Source organism: Zingiber officinale, chromosome 1B (genome assembly GCF_018446385.1).
Source record: "Zingiber officinale cultivar Zhangliang chromosome 1B, Zo_v1.1, whole genome shotgun sequence".
In the NCBI taxonomy this organism is placed as follows: domain Eukaryota; kingdom Viridiplantae; phylum Streptophyta; class Magnoliopsida; order Zingiberales; family Zingiberaceae; genus Zingiber; species Zingiber officinale.
The window spans coordinates 6,394,633-6,411,448 of NC_055986.1; the positions used below are offsets into that span (position 1 = coordinate 6,394,633).

The 16,816-nt window shown below is 39.2% G+C and overlaps 1 protein-coding gene across 1 annotated transcript; it reads left to right on the top strand.

The window, feature by feature from the left end:
* The first annotated feature begins 3,107 nt into the window (after positions 1-3,107).
* On the top strand, positions 3,108-14,312 carry LOC122023298. Its single transcript, XM_042581382.1, has 3 exons — positions 3,108-3,834; positions 4,942-5,055; positions 13,892-14,312. Exons 1-3 carry the CDS (start codon positions 3,617-3,619, stop codon positions 14,310-14,312), a joined length of 753 nt encoding a protein of 250 aa, XP_042437316.1. The 5' UTR covers positions 3,108-3,616.
* The last annotated feature ends 2,504 nt before the right edge of the window (positions 14,313-16,816 follow it).

The window sequence follows — 16,816 nt, forward strand, 5'->3', positions numbered from 1 at the left end:
TGCTATAACATGTAGCAACTATTGTAGGGTAGCTGCTATAACGTGGAGCAGCTATTGAAGAGTAGTTGCTACATTGTGTAACAACTACTGTCAGATAGCTGGTACAAGGTGTTGCAGCTACCCGATTGAAAGCTGATATATGTTGTAGCAGTTACAACTTAAATCATAAAAAATTAAAACCCTAAACCTTAAATATAAATGTCTACTACCTACTTAGTATAGTATCATCTAAGTAGCTACTTTGAAATTACCATCAAATGGTTTGTGGAAAATGATGTTTGGCAAGTTTTCTGCAAATTTTATAACAAAAAAATTGTAAGAAAAGGTTGTTTAGAGTGTAGAGATAGTTGATACAATGTTGTGGCACCCACACTGTGGAGGTTGTTGCTACAACGTTGTAGCAGCTAACCGTTGAATTAGCTACTACAACGTTGTAGTAGCTATTATTCCAAGTAGCTGCTACAATATTGTAGCAGCTAACCGTCGAATTAGTTACTACAATGTTGTAGCAGCTAATATTCCAAGTAACTGCTACAACATTGCAGCAGCTAGTTATGGAATTAATTAACAATTTAACACCTGAGACTTCCAATAAAGATAATCATATATAAATGGTATATAATAGGAATAGAGGAGAGGAATTACAATTTAAAATGAAATAACTTACCAAGTAGCTACTACACATTGTAATAGCTACTTGGATAATTAGTTGCTACAAGGTCTAACAACTACTTGGACAGTTAACTGCTACACCTTGTAGCAGTTAACTGTCCAAGTAGCAACTACAGCATTGTAGCATTTAATATTCCAAGTAGCTGTTACAACGTTGTAGCAGCTAGTTATGGAATTAATTAACAATTTAACACCCGAGACATCCAATAAAGATGATTATGTATAAATGGTATATAATAGGAATAGAGGATAGGGAATTACAACTTAAAATAAAACGACTTACCAAGTAACAGCTAGCTGTAGACAGTTAACTGCTACAACACTATAGCAGCTAGCATTTCAAGTAACTGCTACAATGTTGTAGCAGCTAGCTGTGGAATTAATTAACAGTTTAACACCTGAGACGTCTAATAAAGATAATCACGTATAAATGGTATAGAATAGGAATAAAGAAGAGGGAATTACAACTTAAAATAAAACGACTTACCAAATAGTTGTTATACATTGTAACAACTACTTGGATAGTTAGCTTCTATAAGGTGTAATAACTATTTGGACAGTTGACTTCTACAAAGTGTAGTAGTTAACTGTCGAAGTAGCTGTTACAACGTGTAACAACTAACTGTTCAAGTGGCTGCACCGTGTGTAGCAGGCGTCGGCTTTGCACGTTGTAGCATAAATCCTTCCTTCCTTCTAATATATATTAGGAACACGGTCGGGAATTACAACTTAAAATTAAATGAATTACCAATGGCTATGAAATATAGGAATTGATATTTGACAAGTTCTCTGCAAATTATATAAGCAAAAACTAGTAAGAAAACAGATAGGGCTTATGCATTATAGGATCTATCAGGGCTAAAAATTATTGTATAGAGTTGAACAACAGACACTGGAGTGGAAATGCTTACGATAGATAATGGAGAGGGGTGTTAAGCAAACCGACATCGACTATGTATTCGGTGGCAGTTTGGGGAGCTGTCAGCCAACTAATGAACAAGCAAGTGACTATAACATGGGTTTAGCTTGCAGCGCCTTTCTTTGCTTTCTCGACAGGAGCGCAAGGTCCAACGGACGAAGGCGGAAAAGGAAGGAGCGAGAGTGTGAGAGAGGGAGAGCGAGGGAAATTTAGATTTAGCCAAATTCCTTCGCCGCTGCTTTGAATAGAAGGTGGAAAGGGTGAGAGAATAAAAAAAATATTTGATCCTGTCAGAGATTTGAGGCAATGGATGATGGGGGACGTGTCACTCCTGTTGATCGTTGGTGGACTCCGAGTTGGAGGATCTTGCAATCACAGTAGCGTCAGTGCCGAGCTAGGGAGGGGTTCCCCGGCGATGATCCTCCGACGCTCAAGTCAGTCTCCGGCGATGTGTAAACAAGGAAGCAGAGAAGCAGAGTAACAGTGTAGGTACAGTAGAAATTGTGCATACTTCCATTGAAGCTTGGGGCCCTTTATATAGAGCTCCCGGGGTGCGTGTGCACACTTCTCAAGGTGTGCATGCTTCTCAAAGTATTTCTTGAAAAGACATGTCAGGAAAGCGTCTCTGACATCATACCTTAATGACCCGAGCATATCTTTGATATGATAGTAGAAACCTCCGTCGTACGATCCTCTGCCTGACCATGCCACCAACCATGCCGTTTGTCGGTAGCACGAGTTCCCACAAGGATATTGGTTGATCCTCCTTTTGTCTGTTAGTGGGCCGAGCGGGATGACCGCTCGGCCAGACCTCAGCCGTCTGGATGGTTTGGACCTTGAGCCGAGTGAAGTGGCCGCTCGACCAACATTCCATCGTCTGAGCTTTGTTGTTGTGCCGAGCTATATCTGAGTGACTGCTCGGCTGCGCTCTCGTTTCGCCAGTTTTGAGGTTCGATGTAAGTCCGAGCAGGGTTGGCTGCTCGGCGTGTGCTTCTCTGGTACTCCTATGAGCATCAGAAGCTCAGTATGTGGCCGAGCTGTGATGATGTTGGGTTGGACCTTCTCTATCCTGGTCGGGCGAGTGAGCCGTCCGATCGACCGATGATACCGGGGCATTGACCGCCCTAGCTTTGACCTCTGACCTCCACCGTGGCAATGACCCTCTCAGGGTGTGCCCTTATCACCGTATCACTGTTTCTACTGTAACTACACTGTTACTTTACTTCTCCGCTTCTTTGCTTGTACATCGTCGGAAACTGACTTGAGCGTCAGAGGATCATCGCCAGGAAACCCTTTCCTGACTCAGCACTGACGTTGCTGTAATTACAGGATCCTCCAGCTCAGAGTCCACCAACGATTAACAGGAGCGACACACTCCCTAATATTCATTACCTCGAATCTCGGATAGGATCAATATTTTATTATAATAATATCAAACTGATAACATTATGTATGCACGTCGCTCAGGGTCACATGTAAGACATCGCCTAATATATATTATATATATATACACACACGCCCGATGGATGGGCAACGCACGAGCGACTATCGATGGGAGACGATGAGCAACTCTCGAATGCTATGAATTTAGACCGCTCGATCTCTACGGCTATCTGTTCCCGTACGATCCGTCCTTACTTCGAGATCCGACCGTCCGTTATTAGAATTTGATTTCAAAAGTAGAGAGAGAGAGGCAATCGCGTCTTCATCGTCTCTCGTGCTCCAAGGATTTCCAACATCCGAACAATAAAAATCCCATCTTTATCTCCATGCGATTTAGCCTCCCCGGCCCGCCGCCTCTTCTTGCGGCGGATCTCCTCCTCTTGACTGTTTCTCAGACTCTGGAGATCCCCGGAGACTAACTCCCCTCTTTGCCCCCTTTCCAGAGTTGGATTCTTGGTCTAAGATGTGTTTGCTCGTCCCAACTTGGGGAGGGTTTTAGATACTTCACTAAGGAGTACAATTGGGAAGGAATTATTCGGAGGGCTTGACGAATTGATCCTCAGATCGGCGTTGCGAACGCCAATGGAGCAAATAGCTCAACCTACGTCAACGTCGCCCGATGTCCCTCCTAGAAAACTCGTTCGCCAGCTGGATTTCACGGCCTCGGTCTATGGTGGAGGTTCCACTACGGCGACACTACCTGTGGCCCTTGATCCGTCGCAGTCACAGTGGCTACCTCTGCGCCCGCCGGCTTCTCTGCCCATGTCGCTTTCGTCAATTTCTTCGATTTCTGTGGCCACGTGAGTTTTACTTTACTTAATTGTATTGATATTTAAATCATTTTCTGGATTTGATAACTTCTTCAAATTTTAGGCTATTTTCCATTGCGTTAACTTTTCAAGCGTTTCGTAGTTTCTAGGTTTTTTTCTAGTTTCATACTTCACAGGACAGAAGACTTATTCCTTTTGCTTTGAATTTTGCATCGTAATGAAAAATAAAATCTCTCTGGCTCCTTCTTTATTTTATTTTAAATTTTGGAGAAAGCAACTTTTGTTAATAGATGTTTAAAATGAATAGTTGCTTTATTTCAATTGGAAGTAAAGAAGTTCATGAAATATCACATCAAAAGGACGAATTTTATATAAAAGATATGGGAATCTTTTATAAGAAACTCTTCCTATAGTTATTGATTGAATTACCTATAATAGACTATTTTTGAGTAATAGTGGACTGGGTTAATTTCTGTATGACAACCAAGATGGTTAGATCCATGAGCATTCTCTCACAGTGACCTTTGAAAGCTCAGTAGGATTCTAAATTCTAAAGCGCTTGATTAAAATGATTGTTGACTCTCACAATGACCTCTGAAAGCTCAATACTAGGGATCAAAACTAAAGTGGTTGATTGAAATAATTTTTTTTTAGTCTTTTTGTTTCAACCTTTATGTTCTTGTGAAAGTCATAATTTCTGGCACTTATTTTGTGCAGTGATTTCTTCTCTACCTATTTCTTCTCATTGGCAAAGTTCTCTTAAGCGTCAGAATTTAGTTCTGAGAAATTCTGGTATCGTGGTAACATAGATATTTCTTATACTAGGGTTATGGATCGGTTCTAAGAGTGAGTCTAGGCAAGCAGTTCTAATTTTAACAGCCTATACTGTATCATTGAAAAATGACTCATTTAGTAAGATTATAAGAGTAAATTCCTAAACCAAAATATATCAATTGAACATCCAATGATCTGTTTGCTATGTAATTTTAAAATTACATCAACTCTTGATACTTACCAATCACCATTCCCTTAAAGTTATCAGTGTTGAAGCTTTATCCATACATGATGTCTGCCTCTCTTATATTTTTAAATTTTAAAGACCCTTCTTAATTATCATCTTATCATGGATCTCTGTAGAAAGCCACAATCACCCAAGTCAAGACAAGACACGCAACCAGTCTACAATACTAAAGATGATACACCAACAAGAAAGAGGAATTGCAACTGCAAACATTCAAAATGCTTGAAGCTGTAAGTTGAATTCTCATTGATATGCAAGTCCTGTCAAAGCATTTCTTAGTAAATGTGTCTGAACTACTTGTGGTCAGTTACATGGATCTTATCATGCATTTGGCAATATGGAAGGTCACACCACTTGGTAATTTTATAGTTATACATGAAGCCAATGCCGTTAATATTACATGATTTCTTCACATTGAAAATCTGCTATTTGTTGTATGCTAATTCTTGGTTAGCATAATTATAATTATTTCCTTCTAGTAGTCCATACTCCATATTGCTATGCATTTGTAGACAACAAATGTCAAATGCCATAAGATTGTGTTTTGGAAGGACAGCAAGGGGCTATGAATTTTTTGGATCAATTATAAGCATTAACTGGACCCAGTTTTTTTTTAACCTCGTGCCATCGTCCTCACAAGGATTAGCCAAAGTAGTTAAAGCATCATCTTAGCTGGAGTTCTCACTAGTCATATAATCGTGTGAAGATTTTAAAGGTCATATGTACTTTATCTTTGTTGTTTTTCCCCACTTTTTTTTGACTTGTCTTCTATGTTAAGAAGTCTTCTGGAACTTTTATAAGTCACTTAAACACTTGAAAGTGACAGTTACAGGAATATGCAAAAATTAGTAGTTACTTCGAAGAACCCAGGTTGTCTTTCTTAGAGTTCAACTTATTTTTGTAATTAATGTTGGAGCAATCGTTATATTCTAGATTTTGATGTTTAGACAAAAAGTTTAAATTAGGGTTTGTATTTGTATTTGATATGTGTTATTGAGTGTGTAGGTGACAGGTGCAAAATAAAGTCCAAGTGTGACTTGGCAAAAGTGAAGTCCCGGAGGTGAGGAGGCTCTTGGCAAAGAAAGACCCGACAACAAGGACAAGGCCAAAGAAAGTTGTTGAAGGCAAGGCGTGAAGGATGGGAAAGCATCGAGGGACACAAGACTAATAGAGGAGACTAGAAGGCAAGGTCAAAGTTGTAAAGGCAAGTTTGGGTTCTACCAGTTGACTGGTGCAGTTATTAGTCGACTGGTATATCTGTCGATTGCCCAGTCGACTGGGGAGCGAATAGAAGGTTCTGTTCGCTTAGCCCATGAAGGTCAGTCGACTCACTGGGTTGATGACGTATAGAATCCACAAATCCTGAATACAGTAGTAACCATTACCTACATGTTTATCAATCGATTGGTGATCGAGATTTAGTGTATCTCAATATAAAAGCTTTAGAACTTGGAGAAGAGCATACACTTTCATTTGATACATCTGATAAGCTCTCAAACTGATTCTAAAGCTCAAATTCTCATTCTCTCTTCTTCCTAAGCTAAAATTTCATCTTGTATGACGAAGAGGGAACTTCTTGTTGTGAAGGTTTCTCCACCAAAAAAGATGTGATAGTCGGAGTGCTAGAGATTGATCCACTGACGGATGGTGAGATCGTCCACCTCAAGGACACGTCATGGAGTAGGAGTTCTCATCTCTGAACGATGTTACATCCTCGAGTTAGAGTTTGTGTTGTATTTCATTCTAGCGTTCAATTTTGTTTTTGCTTTAGCTAACAAAGTCATGTTGGAAAAAATAATCTGTTGCCGGAGATTTACGGGGTATTAGTTAAATCTAAATCACACTGAATTAAATTCAACTTACAGTCGAAATGACCTGAGCGGATAATCTCAGGCTGCCAGCAGAGGCTGGTTTCTACTAAGTGCCGAAGAGCGGATTGAGTCGCCGAGCGGGCAGATCAGCCGAGCAACAGGTCTGTGTTGCTGATTGGACAGACTAAGCAGTAGATCTGTATTGCCGAGCGAGCAGACCGGTTGAGCTGCAAGTCTGTATTGCCAAGCGGCAGATCAGCTAAGCTACAGGTCTGTGTTACAGAGAGATAGATTGGCTGAACAGTAGGTATGTGTTGCCATGCAAACAGATCGACTGAGTTATAGGTTTGTGTTGTAGAGCGGCAGAGCAGCAGGTCTGTATTGCCAAAAGGGCAGACTGACCGAGGCTTGCGAGAGTCGCAGTTTCCTTGAAACAGATTTGCCCCACCTTCAGCTGTGCTTCGAGGCTTACTAGGGTTGTTTGTTTCTCAGGATACAACGGTTGACCGTGATTCCCACCAAGCACTGGTGGTCACGGCAAAATGAGTGGCACCCGATTACTATCACGGGTACTCTGCCAAGCAGGAGTTGCACGACAGAGGAAGAGGGGAATGAAGGCGAAGAGTTTCTGCTTATTTTTTCAGTGTGTGTAAACCTATGATCGCAGCCTCCTTATATAGGAGCTAAGATCAACGACAGCGTTAATGGTCAATTAATGACCATTACTCGCCGAGCAGTGAAACGCCCACTGTTTCACTCGTTATCAATCGACCGTTTTGACTCTGCATTAATCTCAAATTTAATGCATCCGTTACACAGTAGCAAAAGGTTTACGTGGCAAAATGTTAGTTGTTCCACTTGGGTAAATTTTGTCCTGACCGGTACGGCATTCGATGCGCACAGGTAGTACCCGCATACGAGTCAACATGGTTCAGTGCAATACGGGCCCTGAATTCGCACCCCCTGCGCACCCATGCGTGAGAGAGAGCCTCTCCCCATGCATTTGTTCACATTCTCAATGCATGTGAATCAATATAAACCAACTAATATGCCAAGAAACTCCCAATGTGGGACTAAAATTCCATTCACAATGGAGCTTCTATTCTCTTCCACCTCTTCTCCATTCACGCATATTCAACAATCTCCCACATGAATGTAGATAGGGTATGTGATAACATTCAGCAGTTGGGTCAAGTATAGGATAGGTAGGTTTACCCTTTGAACCTTCCTTTGTGAAGATTTGGTTGCTTACTGGCTGATAGTAGACACGATGTCCTTGAATTATATTGCCGTCTGTGTAAGCAGTGACAAATCTCATCCAAGACTCTCCCTGATACAACTCAGTTATCATGAGTATGTTCGTTCTTGGCCATGAAAATGCCTAGTTCTGTGAGAAGCTCTAAGAATTGTGCCTCCAATTCTCTTCGAAGCGGTCCCACTTCTTTCTCATATAGGTGATCCCTCAAGAGTTGTCATCTACTCTTTTTAGTCATTAAAAGTCCATCGACTTACCCTAGTCTAGTCACTGTTTCATTGGGTTATCCCTCACAGTGTGTCTAGTCAGTACATATTAGTTGTTTCTTTGAACTTAGTTCTTCGGATCTCTAGTCAACATAGGTTGGGTGTCCTTTACATTGATCGTTGACAACGACATCAAACTCATTCCTCATGATGAGCTAGCAACTAACTCTCGATTTAACCCTTTGGTTAGCGGATCCGCTAGGTTATCCTTTGACTTCACATAGTCAACCGTGATAACTCCCATTGAGAGTAGTTGTCTAATAGTATTATGTCTACAACGTATATGCTTAGACTTACCATTATATAGATGGCTCTGTATCCGACTGATTGCCGATAGATTATCATAATGTATGCAAATTGCTGGCATCGATTTTGGCCATCTCGGAATATCTTCTAAGAATTATCGTAGTCATTCAGCCTCTTCACCACATTTGTCAAGAGCTACAAACTCAGACTTCATCGTGGATCTGGTTATTACGGTTTGCTTAGAAGATTCTCAGGAAATAACTACACCTCCTAGAGTTAATACATATCCACTCGTAGACTTAGAGTCTGTTATAGTAGATATCCAACTCGCATTGTTGTATCCTTCGATCACAGCGGTATATCTCGTATAGTGCAGTCCATATTCACGAGTATACCTTAAGTACCTTAGTACTCTTGTTATCCCTTTCTAGTGCTCAACACTGGGATTACTCGTGTATCTACTCAATTTACTTACTACGTAGGCCAAGTTTGGTCGTGTATAACTCATCAGATACATCAGACTTCCAATCACTCGAAAGTACTCTATCTGAGAGATATTTTTGCCTTGATTTTTCGATAGATGTTGCCTCATATCTATCGGCGCTCGTGCCAGCGCAGTATCACCCTTGATGAATTTCTCAAGAATCTTGTCCACGTAATGAGACTGACTAAGAACAAGTCATTCTATTGTTCTAAGAATTTTGATTCCTAGAATCACATCAGCTAGGTCCATGTCTTTCATGTCAAATCTTGAGTTCAACATATCTTTAGTGGATTTGATTATCTTATCATTACTCCCAATGATAAGTATATTATCTAAGCACAAGATGACATAGTCATTCTCTGTGGTTTTCATGTAGACACATTTATCACATTCATTAATCTTGAATCCACATTCCTTCATGGCATTATCAAAATTTTCATATCACTGCTTTGGTGCTTGTTTCAAGCCATATAATGACTTCACCAATCTACATACCTTGTTTTTCTGTCTTGACATAGAAAACCCTACAGGTTGCTCCATGTAGATTTCCTCTTCTAAATCTCCGTTTAGAAAGACAGTCTTTACATACATCTGATATATTTCGAGGTTCCATAGAGCAGCAATAGCCAATAATACTCTAATGAAAGTTATTCTCACACCGGAGAATGTGTATCAAAGTAATCGAGACTTTCTCATTGTCAGTATCCTTTGATTACCAATCTGGCCTTATACTTATCAATTGTGTACTTCATTTTCTTCTTGAAGATCCACTTGCAACCTAGTGGTTTACTTTAAGGAGAAAAATCCACAAGTTCCCAAGTGTGATTTTGCAAGATAGAGTCTATCTCAGATGCAATTGTCTCTCGCTAGTGAGGTCCATCAGAAGAGCGTACAGATTCTAAGTAACTTCGGGGCTCACTTTCCAACATGAAAGTGATAAAATCTGATCCATAGGGTTTTTCTATCCGAGCTCTTTTGCTCCGTCTAAGCTCAACCTCTACTGGTTCCTCATCATCATCTTCACCTTGTGTTTCATATGCCCGCTTTGAGGAGCTAGCATCCTCTCGGGTCTTATATGGAAACACATGCTCGAAGAACGAAGCATTTCTCGATTCTATTATCGAGTTTTTGTGTATTTCCGGTATTTGTGATTCATACACAACAAATCGATACGCACTGTTGTTCTGTACATAATCAATAAATATGCAATCAACAGTCTTTGGTCCTATCTTAATCCTTTTCATATCAGACACCAACACTTTGGCTAGTACCCCCACATTCGTAAATATTTGTAGGATGACTGTCTTCTATTCCACAACTTATAAGGACTCTTATCTATTTCTTCCGGGACACCTTATTTAAAAGGTAATTAGTTGTTAACACAGCTTCCCTCACATAAACTCTGACAATCCAGAGCTCAATAAAAGAACATTCATCATCTCCTTTAGAGTTTGATTCTTTCGCTCAGCAACTTCATTTTGCTGAGGAGTATAAGGAGTTATTATTTCGTGTCTGATCTCATGTTCAACACACAACTCAATAAATGGTGATACACATTCACCGCTCGATCATTTCGAACCACCTTAATCTTTCTATTAAGTTGGTTTTCAATCTCATTTTTATAGAGAGCAAATTTCTCTATACCTTCATCCTTACTTTTGAGAAAATACACATAACAGTATTTTGTGTTATCATTTACAAAAGTGATGAAGTATTTATTGTCATCACATGTTGGCGTACCTTTTAGGTCGCACACATCAGTGTTAATTAGGTCAAGTGATTCGTTACTTCTTTCAATATATTGAAAGAATGACCTTGTGATTTTCGCTTCAACACAAATCTCACACTTGTGTTTTGGGTCAAGGTGGAATGTAAGTATGTTTTGCATATTTATTAATCTACGTAACATATCGTAGTTAATATGTCCTAGTCTACCATGCCACAAACATGAAGGTTCAAGCATATAAGTGGAAGAGCTTTCATTTTTATTTATCTTAGGTCTAATGACCATTACATTGAACTTGAATAGTCCATCACATACATAGCCCCTTCCTACAAACATTCCATTATGGGACAATACAACTCTGTCCGACTCAAAAACAATGCGAAAGTCATGCTTGCTTAACAGTGATCCGGACACTAGATTCTTCTGAATCTCCAAAACATACAACACATTGTTCATAGCAAGGTCCTTGCCCGAGGTCATCTTCAGCACCACTTTTCCTTGTCCCATGATGTACGAGGTTGCTAAGTTCCCCATGAACAATTTGTCCCTAGTGACTTCTTCGAAGTTGTGGAGTAGCTCCTTGTTGCAGCACACATGTCTGGTGGCTCCAGTATCGATCCACCATTATCGTGGGTTTGAACCGACCAGGTTCAGTTCTGAGACCACTATGCAGAGGTTGTCCATTTCTGGTCCCTCGATTAATGACCATTACTCGCCAATGCATCCATTACATAGCAGCAAAAGATTTATGTGGTAAAATGTTGATTGTTCCACTTGGGCAAATTTTACCCCGACCGGTCCGGCATTCGGCGCGCACAAGTCGTACCCGCACACGAGTCAACATGATTCAGTGCAATCTAGTGATCAATCCAAATGCCTGAATCGATCCAGTGATCGATCCAGATGCCCTGGATTGATCCAGTGATCGATCCAGATCCTTTCTGTTCGAACAAAAAGGATCTTAATCGATCACTCAATCGATCCAGATGTCCGACTTCTGGAAATTGCGAAATTGCTTTTGCTGCTTCGAGAAACAAAAAATGAAAAGGAAAAACTAAACGAAGAAAACGAAAGGAAGGAAAAGCTGACCTCCAATCGCTGTCCCTCGCCGCCGCTCACAGGTTACCGCTGACAAGTCGTCGATCGCCCGTCGCTAGTCGCCTCTGCCCTACCTTCTCGACAGTCACGATTCCACTGCCTTTGCCTCCTCGCCTTTGCCCTAGCTATTTTGTAAACAATTATAGCGTCCGCTATGTGTCGCTAGGTCACGATAGCACACGCTATGTGCGTTATCGACGCTTTTGTCCCGAATAGTGTGGGTTATTCGAGACAATCACTAGAGTGTTCGTTGATCGTAGCACGCGATAACGTGTTATGTAGCATGCTATTCGCCGCTATTGAAACCCCTAAAAATTATAGAGTATCGCATATCTTCACCTATAGATGGAGACCCCTTTTTATAATATTATCGTTATGTCTATGTACGCATGCTAAAGTACTCCTAAGAAAGGGCAAGCCATAAAGTGCCTCTGACACATTTCCAAAAATGAGCCCACAAATCTTTGTAATTTGACAGGTTGGAAGTTTCGAACGTGCAATTTATTTGCGAGGTATTCTCTGTCCTTTATGTTACAAACTTCCAAAAAAGAGTACGAAGTCGCAGGTCCATGGATCCCGCATTAGGCCAACCAGCCGTCATTCAGAGGGGCAACCAGCTTGGCCTAACGGAATGTCGTCAACGACTCGGTCTTCACTCGATTTCTCCATTTATCGTAAAGGAGTAGCATGTCTGATCAGCCCATAGCCGATCGTCGATCGGCTGAAGCAGTCGATTGAGTTACTTAACACTTGGCAATGAGGTTTGACCGCTTGTCTCAGGTTGGGTCATGAAATCCAGCTGAGCGGGAAGCCCGATCAGCCACTCGCGCACAATCGGCCATCCCAAGGCATGATCAGCCATGTGGTCGGTCTAAGCACGCACATGCTCTTGTTGGTGACTTTGACGGCTTCTTGACTTTGATTGTCATGCTAGTCGGTCTTCTTTACTTTAACCCACTTTTGAGGGGTTCACTTTTATCACCATATCAAGAACCTTCATTCTATAAAGGTCAGTGCTACTTCTGCATCCTTAGTATCTCTCCTATACACCAGTAGCATGGATGAGTATTCTCTTCGTAGAGATCTTATTGAATTACAATTTTCGTTGGTTTCTTAATTCTTTTGCGGTATCTTATTTCTTTAGTTTCTCTTCTTTAGAAAATGCAAGCTTGTTCTTTGATTTTTATGCATTTTGATGTTGGCATGTAGTTTGTCTCCTTCCAACTAGCGTAACATATAAAGGTAACATATAAAGTGACAGTGACAAAAAAAAAATAATAAAAATAAACCCTTTTGTTTTTTGTTGCAATTTAAATCAATAGGATAAAATTTTTAGATGGTCAATTCTATTTTTACATGAGCTATATGAATTCATTAAATTAGTCTTCCATAAAAAAGAAGAGGAGAGAGTTTAGTTGAATTGAATGAAGCGTTCAATTTAAATAGATTCATTTTAATAATTATATTATACAACAATAATGGCAATCAAGTCTTAATCCACTAGGTGGGGTTAGTTATATAGATTCTTTTATCATTGGGCGCTATCATCTATTATATTTATATTTAAATAAATTTTATCTTATTTTATTATTACTAACTAAGTTTTTTTTTATCTTCCTCGTTTAATGTGTACATTTATCATAATTTTACAACCCCTAACTAGAGTATCTAGTGATCATCTAAGTATATGTCTGTATTATCTTAAATGTACCTTCTAGAATTTTTCCTCAATAAGGATAAGCTCGCCTTTCTCTCTAATATTAATATCCTCATCTCTGCAACTCACATCTTCTGTATTTTTACCTATAGAAGGATAATGAAAATGAGAATGGAATTAGTTAATTTAAGTTTCTTATTTATGCTTGATGCTAATGACAAATTTACACCCTAAAACTAATGTCGGATCTTGCTTGAATTGCATATGCTATCAATTTTATTGTCTTGAGTGGTAGTTTGATGCAATCTAATAGTTCATTGTGAATATACTACGACTCTTATGGCACTGTCATCTATGATGGTATATTAAAAGTCAATATGAGCATGGCGCATTGGCGCTGCACTTTGTTTATTTGCATCAAATTTTGAATAAATTGATATCTATTCTTCATTGATCGCCTTAATGTTGAACTAGTATAGCTTCGAGAGTCTTGACCCTTTACAATCCACTTTGTTTAATGTAGGAGGTGGACACAGTGCTTTATAGAGAGCGATGAAGCGATGATTAGGATGAAAAGGAAAAAGTTCTGGGAGAAAGCTGTGGACCGATATGAACTTTGTGGAAGTGGTGAAAATTGGTGGGGTGTCCAGCGTTATATGCGAGACAATTTAAACCATAGCAACAAGGCAATCTCCTATGAAAAACATTTTCAAAGCAGCAGGTTCGTGGAGTCTGTATTGGATGTTTACTGGGAACTCCCACCAGTCGCTGGTCCTTCACTTACTCATCAAACAAGGTACGACCCCGCCCGTGCCTCAGATCCAATTATTGAAGATGGAAGGTTCGGCTTGTTCCAAAGGCTTGGTCTAACAAAATTTGAAACTTCAGTTTTCAATGGATATACACAAATGGTATATCTTCAAGTATCTCCTCCGACCTCTTAAGATCACACAAAAATCTAACTTGTTTTTCTAACCATAAAGTAATCGACAAACAGATGCACTAGCCCACGCGTACACACCCAGGACAGCGACACACGACCATGTATGCGAGCGCGCGTACACACGACCCAGGACAGAGCGACGCACAGCCATGAATCATGTATGCGAGCAGCGCGCGTACACACCCAGCCATTTCCTAGTAAAAATCAATTAATTTAATTTTAATAATAATTTAATTTCTAAGAATCCTACACGACACAAATGGGAAAACTCGCTTAGTATTTGTATTTTTTCCGCTTATCCACGTGGATAATTGAATATGATCTATGACAATTGCTGATGACGTGATAAGATAATGACCCAACTGCAGCATCCACCAACACTGGTCGTCCACAAGTAGTAAGCCCACTATCATTAAGCAAATCACGAGGTAAAGAAGAAGAAGAAGAAGAAAAAGAAGAGGAACAGAAACTAATGTGGATTGGAGGGCCAAAGATGACGACGAGTTCTGACTCTGAGACAACCCACGCCTGTACCTTCGAGTTGACTCATTGCGTAGATCTGAGCATTTTGATATCCAAGAAGACTTTTGAGTAAAATGATATTTGGACCACCAAGTTGGGGTTGGACATGGAGGAGTTGTTTTCACTTTTCCATCCATCCAACGAAAACCTCGTTCCACATGATCGATCCATATATAGCACTCGCTAAGGTCAATAGAATCAGAGCAAATCATGAATTAGTGAAAATATAAAAGGAGAATAGAAAAAATTAAAAATATCATGAAAATAATCCCATCTAGAAAGCATATCATCTTAAGTCCGCACTAATCATTCTTTACTGAGCCACAATTGACTCCTTTTCGCGTCGCAATCCAAGTCTTCATCGGTAGATTAACCATGTCCCAATAGAATATTCTTCCCATCACGACATTGATGATTTATGTTTTTTTCCTCTCTATTTTTCAACAATCTATTTGTCACATTGCTCTCTCGAAATCCTAAACTTCAAGTAATTGTTGAGAATTTGTGAGTTTTGGGAATCCTTTAATCTCACCAGCTCAACTCAATAATGGAACGAAGCTTTAAAACGTCATCTCGTCCTTGCCAATTGATGATGACTTCAATTAATTGCGAGATGGGACAGCCATTTTTTTAATTAATTAATCAATCAAATCTCGTAGCAAATGAGCACATATTTTCTTTAATTCCAGATTAAATTCCAGATTAATTATTTACTAGAATGAAAAATCCGAATTCCCAAAAAAAAAAATTGCCCATCTTGGTTTTTTTTCCTCCTCTAATAATTTAATTATTTCAAGGATTGAGGCCGACAACATAGAAGCCTTTGGACACATCTAGCAACAAAGTCCAATCATTGTTGCTACCAATTATGGTGGGGTAGGTTAGCGGGTGTAATTTTTTTTAAAAAATCTTCAACTTTACCCTACTTTTTTTATATGTGAGATAAAACAATAGATAAAAAAAAATATTTTATTATTTTTCTAATTTTACTTTTTGTCTCATTTGTGACCTCAATCAAGTGGTCTAGATGTGGTGAATCTTAACATGATAATAAATTTTAATAAACAATAAAGTCGCAATGAGTCAAATTCTCTTAATCATATGTCCATCGATTGAAATGATTGCAAAAATAATCAATAATAGAAAGAATGAAATCTAAGATTGCTAATCATAGGCACGCGTTAATTCAAACGGGGGAAAACAATTAACTAGTAAACAAGCGTGTGCATCTAAATTAGTCGGAATCACAAGTACCTATGGAACTTTGCTATCGTTATTGTTCGGACACTTTGAAAGTTAAAGAGGATAATTAACTTCAATCATTTCATCATTTATTATAGTGGAAACTCAAAGTAATACTAACTCATTATATTTTACTTGATATTTACTTTTTTGAGCTGATTAATAAATATATTTACTTTTTTGAGCTGATTAATCTAATGCCCGCTCCTCACACTCACAGTTCCATCATGAATATCTCATTCTCAAAGACGGAGAAGTCTCGTTAAAACTCAGATACAAAAAAACATGAGAAAATATAACAAGAATATAATAAAAACAAAAAAATAAATGCAATAATGAAGAACGTCCTTGCTCTAGATCTCTTATTGCTATAGATTGTCTCTTGTTGATTCGGCAGCACTTTATTCTGAATTGTCCAAGAATCATCGGCCAAAAACATTGCGAGATAGATGCTTCAAAATGTCCAAAACACTCTTTTCTAGGATTTTTCAATGCCTCCCAACCGATTAAGCCTACTTCTAGTTGATTGCTACGTCATCATTGGACCATTCACTTGTAGAATGGTTCTTTTTCGAAACCTTAATTGATTGACGAGCCCTACCAATCGATTAGACAAGGCCTTAATCGATTACCTAATTGATTCCTAACATTTTTATTCTCTCATGAAATGTCTTAATTGATTAGGTCAGTCGATTAAGAAATACTGAATCGATTGCCTCAATCGATTCTCAACCTTCAGTG